Raw genomic sequence first — 9,888 nt, forward strand, 5'->3', positions numbered from 1 at the left:
TCTGACTATTGTTCATGGCCCACTTTCAAGCCTTGAGTGTCTGGGCTTGTATTAAGCTCCAGAAGAATTCCTTCAAACACCCCAGGAAACCTAGTGCTGCACCTCTTCTTGTGACAAAACTCAGATCAGTTTTGCAGCTGGCCAAGGGAAGACCTCTTAAAGCCTAGTTTAATATCTCTTCTCAGGAGGAAGAAAAGTGGTGATGATCAAAAATTACATCGGGAAATGAACAAAAAATAAAGATGTAGTCTTACCCTTTGGAACCAAACAGGTACCCTCCAATGGACAAGAGAATTTTCAGTTTGGGATTCCTGAAGCAGAAGAATAAGATGATTATTTATTTTCTGGCTGCCAGGGAAGCCTTTGTCTAAAGAACAGAGTTCTTAAGTGTAGAGAATATGGACAATTAGGGCCTGGCTGTTTGAACCAAAGTGAAGTTCAGTGAAGGGATGAAGCAGTGGTGAGAACAGTTAGGATCAGAAATACACCCAGAGAAATACACAGGAATGAATGAATGAATGAATGAGACAGTAGGTCTTAGGCCCAGCTTAAAACCAGCTTCCCTCCTCTAAAATCCATGCCGGATGCTTCTACCCTCATCTTACTGACTTGGTTTTGAGACTGTTGATGGTCTGGTAGAGCATCACTTCATTCTTGTCCTTGATGATAACCTTGTTGTTCTCGATGCTGGCGAATGAGTAGATGAGGTGAGAGCATAGGAAGGGGTCAACATTCTCAGGGGTGAATTTTCCTGGTTCCTGCCGGTCCTGGGACCAGTTGGTAAAGTAGCAAACCAGTTTGTAGGCAGATCCTGGAGTGGAGTGAAGAGAGCCAATGAGACTCTAGTGCTATTGCCTTAGAGCCCAGAAAGCCACAACTTTCTCCCCAAGACAGCCATTGTATCATTTGCTCATTCTGCCAGAGCCTCTGAGGGCCATTCAGCCTGGGCCTTTAGTGCTGGCTCTTGAGTACCCAGACCCCAGTTAAGAAATACACTGAGGCTGGGCACAGTGGCTCACACCTCTTATCCCAGTATTTTGGGAGGCTAAGGCAGGAGGATTGCTTGAGCCCAGGAGTTTAAGACCAGCCCTGGCAGCATAGAGAAACCCCATCTCTACAAAAAATTTAAAAATTAGCCGGGTGTAGTGGTTCATGCCTGTAGTCTCAGTTACTCAGGAGGCTGAGGTTGGAGGATTGCTTGAGTCTAGGAGGTCCAGGCTGCAGTGAGCCATGGTCACACCACTGCACTCCAGCCTGGACCACACAGTAAGACCCTGTCTCAAAAAAATTAAAAAAACTAAAATACATTGAAAGACAGAAATACCATCAACATATGAAACACCCATGGAGCACTAAGGTTCAGTGTGTATGGATGGATGGATGACACAGATCAGTAGAGAAACAGATAATACAAACATTGTGTATGTTTGTATTCACACACACACACACACATATTGAGGCCAGGTATGGGGGAGGGGTGAGAGAGAGAGTGGCTCAAAAAGAACTAGAAGAAGGGATACACAAAATGATACAGAGAAAAAAAACTCTGTCATAAATATGTCAGTGGCAGAACCAGAGAGCATAACCAAGAGAAAAAGCATGTAGCAGAAAAAGAAACTGGACATCAAAAATGAAAGCACCCAACCAAGCCAGGAGATCCAGGCGGTAGTGACTGACTACTTACCTCCCTGGAGAAGCAGCAAGACCACTACACCTGCAATAGATGGGTGGAAAGAGAAATCTGTTGAGCCAAACCTGGTTCTGCTGTACTGGATAATGGCCGTGAAAATGTGGGTGTGCTCACATACAAGATAGAGCCACACTTCATCTGGGCTCCCCAGCCACAGCTGTTGTGGTTTCTTTACAGGACCTTGAGGTTCCCCGGCCCTGGGGTGCCTTGTGTCTCTACATTCCTAGGCAGAAACATTTTCCAAGCCGGGAATTTATTTTTTCATTCATTTATCCAACAAAGTTCTATTGAATTTTATGCTCTGTGCTAAGCATTGCGCTGGGGAAATTACAATGCAGTTAATGCCTTCCCTGCACTCAAGGAGCTCACAGCCTAGTCTGGAGCTGAATATAGGTAGGGTAACCATATAGTTTATTGCCCAATGAGACCCTTCAAAGAGTGAAAAGGAGCATTATTAATAATTTCCCTGGGACGATAGCTTAACCAGAACTATCTCAGGCAAAATGAGATGGTCACCCTATGTAAAAACAATTCTTACAACAAGGTAAGCAGTGTGAGCTGGTCCTGGTGGTGCTTTAAACTTACGTTTGAGATTACACCCAGTCTCTTCTCCATAGGACATCTACCCTTGGAAGACTGGTGAGGTTATTCTATACTTAACACATCCTCCTAAAGGAAAGAAAGAGCAGACCCCTAGATCCTAGAAACTTTGCCCCATGGACAAGACTCCTGGAACTGCAATTCCCCCAGCCTGGGGATATTGTCCACTCCGAAACCCCTAGAGATCCGAAAGTGAAGGAAAGGGGCAGCCAAAAAGGAGAGAAAACTTTCAATGACACAGCTGCTGGAGCTGATTCCTCCCCTGCAGAGCTTAGGGCTGGAAAGCAGGGCTCTACTGTTCTCTCCTGATGATTCACATGTTTTTTTAGGCAGGGAAGTTAGGCCCTGGCTCTCCACACACTCACTGTGTAAATGGTCAGAGAAATTCTGTTTGGCACATCCACTCTCAGGTCAGCCTCCAGGCCCTTCTCCAAAGCGTGGCCTCCCTACTGTCTACTCTGTCAAGGGTGGGTCCAGGGCTAAGCTGAGTTCAACAGGGAACCCAAAAGGCTCTTGCCAAGTGGGTGCTTCATGGCTTGAGAGGGTAAGACAAGGTGAAAGAGGTATGGACACAAAGAAATGATTTATTTCCTCCAGCAGACATATTCCCTACCCTCCCTTCGCCTCCTGGTAAACGTCCCTCGTTCACTCATAACCCTGTTTAGCCTCATCCCCACTCTCATCCCAATTTCCGGCCATCACAAAAGCTAGAGTTTTGGATCAGAACTTTAGAGTTGAAAGGGAGAGTTCAGAAAACATTTAATTCAATAAATCATTCTGCAGATGAGAAATGTGAAGCTCTTCAAAAGTTGTGAAATATAACCACAGCAGAGCCCATGAAAGATGTGACTCCCAATACAACGCTCATACACCAAGAGACTAAGAAAGCTTGGCCTCTCTCCTGTCTTAGCTCCAGTTCTAATGTGGACAAGAAGAACCTCTGTGCAAACTGAGAACATCCTGCCAGTGCAAAGGGCTCCAGCTACTGCTGCCTTCTTGCCCATTCAGGAAAGATCAGGTTGTTCCCCTACGACAGTTGCATTGGCCTGAAATTTTTTGACACTAAGGTCAACAGAAAGACTGAAATCCCATGAAAGGAGGAAGATCACTTCTTCTACAGACCTGTTACCTCTTTCTTCCTCACCAACTTTCCTGCTGAATTATCAACCCCATGCTCACCTGCCCAGAGAGACTTCTGTTCCATGGTGATTGCTCCCATATCCTCGACCAGCTTCTTCTGGGATGCACATTCTCTAGGTCTTTTATCCACTGAGGTTTCGACAGCCTGCCCTACACGAAAGCAGCAAGAAGTCCAGGGACTTCCCCTGGCAGACTTGTGAAACTTCTCGGAAACGAAGCCCAGATTTGAGCAATGCCAACTCTGACCTGCCAGAAATTAGTTGCTGTGAAGACAGCTGCTGAAGAGTCCTTTTCTTCTAGTCTCACCTAAAAGGGACCCGGTCCTGGAGAAGAGAAGGAGGTGATATTCAGGCTCTGCCTCCTGGTATCACCCTCAGCCGTGAATCTCCTTCCTCATCATCCCAGTCTGTCTCCCTCTTCTTGCCACCACCTCTCTCTGTGCTCACACCACCTCTGGCCTGCTTATTTTTTTTTAGGAACAGGGTCTTGCTCTTGCTCTATCACCCCAGCTGGAGTGCAGTGGCACAATCATAGCTCACTGCAGCCTCAACCTCCCAGCCTCAAAGGATCTTCCCAGCTTAGCCTCCAGAGTAGCTGGAACCACAGGCATGCACCACTACACCTTGCTAATTAAAAAAAAAAAAAAATTGTGGAGATAGGGTCTCACTACATTACCCAGGCTGGTCTTGAATTCCTGGGCTCAAGTGACCCTCCTGCCTTGGCCTCCTAAAGTGCTGAGATTACAGGCGTGAGCCACCGCACCCAACAACAGCTATTGTTTACCAGGCACCTCCAATGACACCTTCTCTGTAGCTCTTCCAACTTCCCCCTGAGCCGAGACTAGCTGGCACCTCTGCCTACAGTGCATTCTATTTCCTTTCATTCCTTCACACTGTATCATGATGTATTGGTGTCTATGTCTGTCTCCACTGTGCAAGTACAAGAAGTATGCGAAGGAAAAATTAGCCAGGCGTAGTGGCACATGTTGATAATCCCAGCTGCTTGGGAGGCTGAGGTGGGAGGATCACCTGAGTGAGCCCCAGAGGTTGGGGTTATGGTGAGCTGCGATCACACCACCGCAGTGCATCCTGGGCAACAGAGCAGGACTCTATCTCAAAAAAAAAGAGAAAGAATTATGTGAAACTCAAAAAGAAAAACCTCAACAAATGTTTGTTCAGGATCCTGCCTTAACCTGTGAGAATGGACTTGCACTCCAGATTCAAAGGCTCAGATCCTCAGGGCCTTGCACATCTTCTCCCTGCCTATCTCCCAGGGCCTCTTTCATAACTGGCTCCTCGGTGCAACCCAGAATGTACATGTTGAAGCCCTAAGTCCCAGTGTGATGGTCTATGGAGAAAGGGCATTGGGGTAATCAGATCATGAGGGTAGAATCCTCATGAATGGGATTCGTACTCTTACAAAACTAGACACAAAAGAGATTATCTCTGTTTTCCATGTGAGTATGCAGCGAGTAGGCGGCTCTCAGCAGGTCAGGAAGAGGACCATCGCCAGACACCTCATCTGTGTGCAGCTTGGTTTTAAACTTCCCCACCTTCACACTGTGAGAAATAGACGTTTGTTGTTTAAGCCACCCAGTCTGTGGTATTTTGTTAGAGCTGCCTGAACCTACCTACTCAGTTCTCAAGGGCTCCAGAAGCCTGCAGAACCTTCAGTGTGAAAATACCTCAGCTCAGCTTACTGAGAGGGTGCCAATTTTGTTCTTGTTTCTTTGTTGATAACAAAATATAGTATGGGTTCATACTAAACTTCTTATGCATACCAGTGTATCCATTCTTCTTCCAAATTTAAAATGAGATTTAAGAAAGCACTCATGGTCCAGCCTGGGTGACAGAGCAAGACTCCATCTAAAAAAAAAGAAAGCACTCATGGCATTCTTTGTTAGTTTGAACTGTGATCTTTTCATCTTATGGTAGGTATTTCCTGCCCTGCTGAAGGAGGTAATGTAGCATTTTACAAGTGTGCCTGTGCATTCACTCTCGCTGGCATTGCTTTGCAGGCGTCTATCTCTGTACTTCAATCAGATGATCAGATTGGCACTCAGAGTACAGTAAAGAAAGGCATTAACGTTTTATCTCTGCTTTCCTGACATTACGCCTTATTATGTTGGTGAATGGAGAGATGTATCTTTTTTATCCTGACATTTTAATTCTAGAAAATGATGAACCCAGGACTAAAAGAGAAAACTTAGTCAATCAGATTTTGACTTTCATGGTCAAGGTCATGGCAATTATTTGCAGATTTTTTTCTTAAACAAGTTTCCTTCCAGGCTTAAGCCGTGGATTCTCTCCTAAGCAAGGTCTTCATCTGCTCCAGTGCCCATTCCAACTGAAAACCTAACTTGGAGACATTCCTTACTAGACTCCTAATCTTTCAGTCACAAGAGACATTAGTATGTTCTAAACTCAAACCCCACCGTGGAAGAGGAAGATAATGTGGGTGGGGGAGTTGGAGCCCAAGGAGGAAAAATGGCTTTCAGTCCTTCAGCATCCAACAAGTACAGCAAACACTTACGGAAAAATCTATACCTTGTAAAGAACTGGTAAGAGCTTGTAGAGTCCCTATTTGATCTGCCTCAAGAAACTTGTACTCTACTTGGGGAGGCAAATGTATAAATACAGGAAAATATAACATTATGGGGAATGAAGTATGTGCTAAATAAAGCATCCACCCTTAAAATGTATAAAAGAAGGCCGGGCGCGGTGGCTCACGCCTGTAATCCCAGCACTTTGGGAGGCCGAGGCGGGCAGATCACGAGGTCAGGAGATCGAGACCATCCTGGCTAACACGGTGAAACCCCGCTTCTACTAAAAATGCAAAAAATTAGTCGGGCAAAGCGGCGGGCGCCTGTAGTCCCAGCTACTTGGGAGGCTGAGGCAGGAGAATGGTGTGAACCCGGGAGGCGGAGCTTGCAGTGAGCAGAGATAGCGCCATTGCACTCCAGCCTGGGCGACTAAGCGAGACTCTGTCTCAAAAAAAAAAAAAAAAAAAAAAAATGTATAAAAGAAAATTAATTTAAAGAATTAATGGAGTGTTTACTCTTTGTCAGTCACTGTATAAATACAATTTATACAGTAAACCAAATATGAACCAAATACAATTTGATTCCAGCTTTCTAATGACTTATGTGTTTAGTAGGGGAGACAAACATATAAACAAATTATTCCTTTTTTCCTCAAACTTGAAATTTAAAAAATTAGGCCGGCCACGGGGGCTCACACCTATAATCCCAGCACTTTGGGAGGCCGAGGCGGGCAGATCACCTAAGGTCGGTAGTTCGAGACCAGCCTGACCAACATGGAGAAACCCTGTATCTACCAAAAATACAAAAAATTAGCTAGGCATGGTGGCACATGCCTCTAATCCCAGCTACTCGGGAGGCTGAGGCAGGAGAATCGCTTGAACCTAAGAGGCGGAGGTTGCAGTGAGCCAAGATTGCGTCATTGCACTCCAGCCTAGGCAACAAGAGCGAAACTCTGTCTCAAAAAGAAATTTGAAAAATTTAATTGTAGCAAATTTACATTGCAGCAAAACCCTAAGGATATTAAAATATATAAAGCAGAAAATGAAAGTACCTATTCATTCTCTAAAGAAACTACCGTTAACAATTTTGGTATGTATCATCCCTAACTCCCTTCTCTCTCTCTCTTTTTCTCTCTCTCTCTCCTCCTTCTTGACACACACATACACACACACACACACACTCTCTCTTTCTCCCCCACCCTCAACAATTTATGGCAAAGCATCCTTTCACATCATCAAAATAGAGAATATCAATTTATATGTGATTTTCAATGACTATATCTCCCATTGATGAATATTTCAGTTGTTTCCAAATTTCACAGTCACAGATAATTCTGCAATGAGATGATTTTGTATAAAAGACATCCTTTTACTATTTTTATACTACATTTCAAACTGTGCTTCAGCATGTACTCCTTCCAAATACATATGGGGCATGCTTATTACCCCCATTCTAGTAAACAATAAATAATGGGTATTATCAGTCTATCTTTTATATTAAAATTATGCCTTCTTATTTTAATTTATGTTAAAACTAAAGGTGGGACAACGTTTTAATGTATACATTTGTTGGCCAATACTTTTTCTCCTTCTCTGAGTTGCCTGGCCATTTCTATTGGATTCTCCATCTCTTTGGTATGGCTTTTTAGCCATTATATAATTTATATTATATAAATTAATCCATTATCATATTATTGTATTTTTTTCAGTTTTTACTTCCTATTGTGTTTATATTGTTTTCATTATATAATTTAAAAAATATTTTTATGTCTGCCAATCTGATTTTCAGTTTTTGCATCTAGCTCAGGAAAGAGATATGTAAGAGGCAGGATAAAGGAGCAGAGAATTAAACACAAACCCCACAGTGGGACAGAAAGAATGGAGGACTGCAGAGAATAGAAAGGCCACACTGCCCTGGTAGGGACCCGGCTGGCTTCGTCCTGAAAGCAAGCTTCGAGAAGGGATTAGAAGGAGGATCTGGGCATTGCCAGGAGGAGAATAGGAAACACACAAGGAGACCAGTTTTAGTGAAGTCTCAGAGTTGGACTCTGTAACTCTGTGGCAGATGTGGGAACAAGTGTGACTTAATGAGAGTGTAGGGGTATGATGGGAACTGAGATCACCAGCGGGGTGGAAGCATGAAGATGTCCATTTCTTGGCATGTAAGGCCAGATTTAAATGCCACTTTCGATTCCCCTTGATTTACAGGGGTCTGCGAAGGCAGGATCTACCTCCATTCCAAACCCCAGGGGGAACTTGAATCCCTAAAGGTGGGAAAAACTATACTTATTAACCCAAGGTTAGGTTACAAGTATGCTTTGGAGATTTGCTGGAGGAGAAATTCAGAACCCAGTTCTGCCACAGGGAGGAAATAACAATGACACGTGGCCTTCTATTAGTCAGTGATGAGGCAGAGGCACTGTCACTGTCCAGATACAAGCCTGTGTCCACGGCCTGCAGCACTTCTGACCCACCCCAAGCCTGGACTCCCGAGGGAACCTCCGCAGCAGAGGCATGGGGAAGGGGTGCCCTCTGGTGGTTGTTGGTAGGCAGCTCAACACCTAGTTGGCGCTAGGCTGGTGTCCTGGGAAGGTCCTACCTCCCCCAGCTTCTCAGTCTCTTCTTGGCCCCGGAGTTGTCTCAGAAATGTTGGAAGGACGAGTGAGGAGAGAGGGATGATGTCATAATCTTGTTCACTGCAGAAATAAGTATGACCCAAAACAGAGAAGGCAGAGGGAGAACACCAGGGAAGATCAAAGGGAAAAACGAAAATAAAAATGAAGGAAGAAGAAATGCTCTGTTCTAAATATAGCAAAGTGGCTTTTTCTTGTTTGCTCTAACACATTTGCATTCCTGAGGCTTGGCGCTGTCCCATCTTGCTTTCTGGGGCCGGATTCAGGCCTAAGACTGGTGTAACAGAAAGGGACGTCTGTTAATGTGCTTCAAGGCTGAGGAAAAGCTGGCTCTTTTAACATATCTCAGCATGGGACACTTGGGATACTTGCTCAGTGTGGCCATCAATAAGGGAGGACGCTAGAGGGAGGTTTAAAGAGGCCAAGTGCCCGCTGGGATGGGGCGTGGGGGAGAAGAGGTAGCAGTTTCAGAGAGAGGCACGTGCTCCCTGGGGAGAGCAGTGGGTCTGTGAGGCACCCAGAGAGTCTAAATAGAAAGACCTGGGCCCAGTGCAGAACCAGGGAGGAAGAAAACAAACTGCAGCAGCCACCTCAATACTCACCTTGTCTGAGACCCATTATGTGTGAGATGTTATGATCCATCATCCCAAACTACAGATCTCTTGCACATTCTTCTGGACTTTGTGTGCGTATGACTGGACTGTTACAAAGTTGTTTGATAATGGACTGTAAATCCTATTTCTTCTACCAAGTGGAACATGAGATCAAGACTCTTTCTCACTACCCACCACATCTTTAGGACCTGTGCTTCAAACAAAATAAGACCTCAGTAAGTCACTGTTAGGTGAAAAAGTGTAAGAATAAATGAATGAATCACTCATCTGTACACTTCCAGTTTCCACCCCTCCACATAGCAGGTCCATCACTGGTAGTCCATTGCTGATGAGTGAATGAATGACCTCTTGGGAGCCCAGCTTTGGTGGTTGCTAGGTTAGCTATGAGCTGGAAGATGTCGCATAAATGTTTGCCTGAATTGAACCACTGGTGGGAACTTTGCTAGAATGCAGGATGTGGTCTGAGAGTTTCTCCTCTTCCTAGTTTTGAGGGTGGGGGATGGGCATTGAAAGTGCCTCTGATGTACTGGTGGGGTCTGAGCAGGTGCTGCCAGATCTGCAGAACTGAGGACTGGAGGAGGAAGGAGGAAAAAGAGGAGATAAGCAGGAGCCAGCAATGAGAATGAAGCTGCTCACAGGGATTCCTGCTGTAGAAGACAGGCCAGGAGGC

At 45.0% G+C, this 9,888-nt stretch overlaps 1 protein-coding gene across 3 annotated transcripts in view; it reads right to left on the reverse strand.

Annotated features, from left to right (window-relative positions):
* The window catches only part of CHI3L2 (chitinase 3 like 2), a 21,365-nt gene extending 11,734 nt beyond the window's left edge, over nucleotides 1–9,631 (reverse strand). Inside the window, exons 1-6 of one of the 3 annotated variants that reach the window (XM_077951420.1) lie at nucleotides 9,207–9,631; nucleotides 5,211–5,295; nucleotides 3,470–3,753; nucleotides 1,685–1,714; nucleotides 610–811; nucleotides 255–311 (exon numbers count right to left, since the gene is read on the reverse strand). In XM_077951420.1, the coding sequence (XP_077807546.1) occupies nucleotides 255–311; nucleotides 610–811; nucleotides 1,685–1,714; nucleotides 3,470–3,509 (329 nt within the window). In that variant the 5' untranslated portion in view covers nucleotides 3,510–3,753; nucleotides 5,211–5,295; nucleotides 9,207–9,631. Of the gene's footprint in view, nucleotides 1–254; nucleotides 312–609; nucleotides 812–1,684; nucleotides 1,715–3,469; nucleotides 3,754–4,105; nucleotides 4,223–5,060; nucleotides 5,296–9,206 lie in introns of those variants that run through there. The other 2 variants (XM_077951418.1, XM_015148162.3) reach the window with 2 other exon arrangements.
* Nucleotides 9,632–9,888: the final 257 nt, after the last annotated feature.

Source organism: Macaca mulatta, chromosome 1, assembly GCF_049350105.2.
Source record: "Macaca mulatta isolate MMU2019108-1 chromosome 1, T2T-MMU8v2.0, whole genome shotgun sequence".
In the NCBI taxonomy this organism is placed as follows: Eukaryota; Metazoa; Chordata; class Mammalia; order Primates; family Cercopithecidae; genus Macaca; species Macaca mulatta.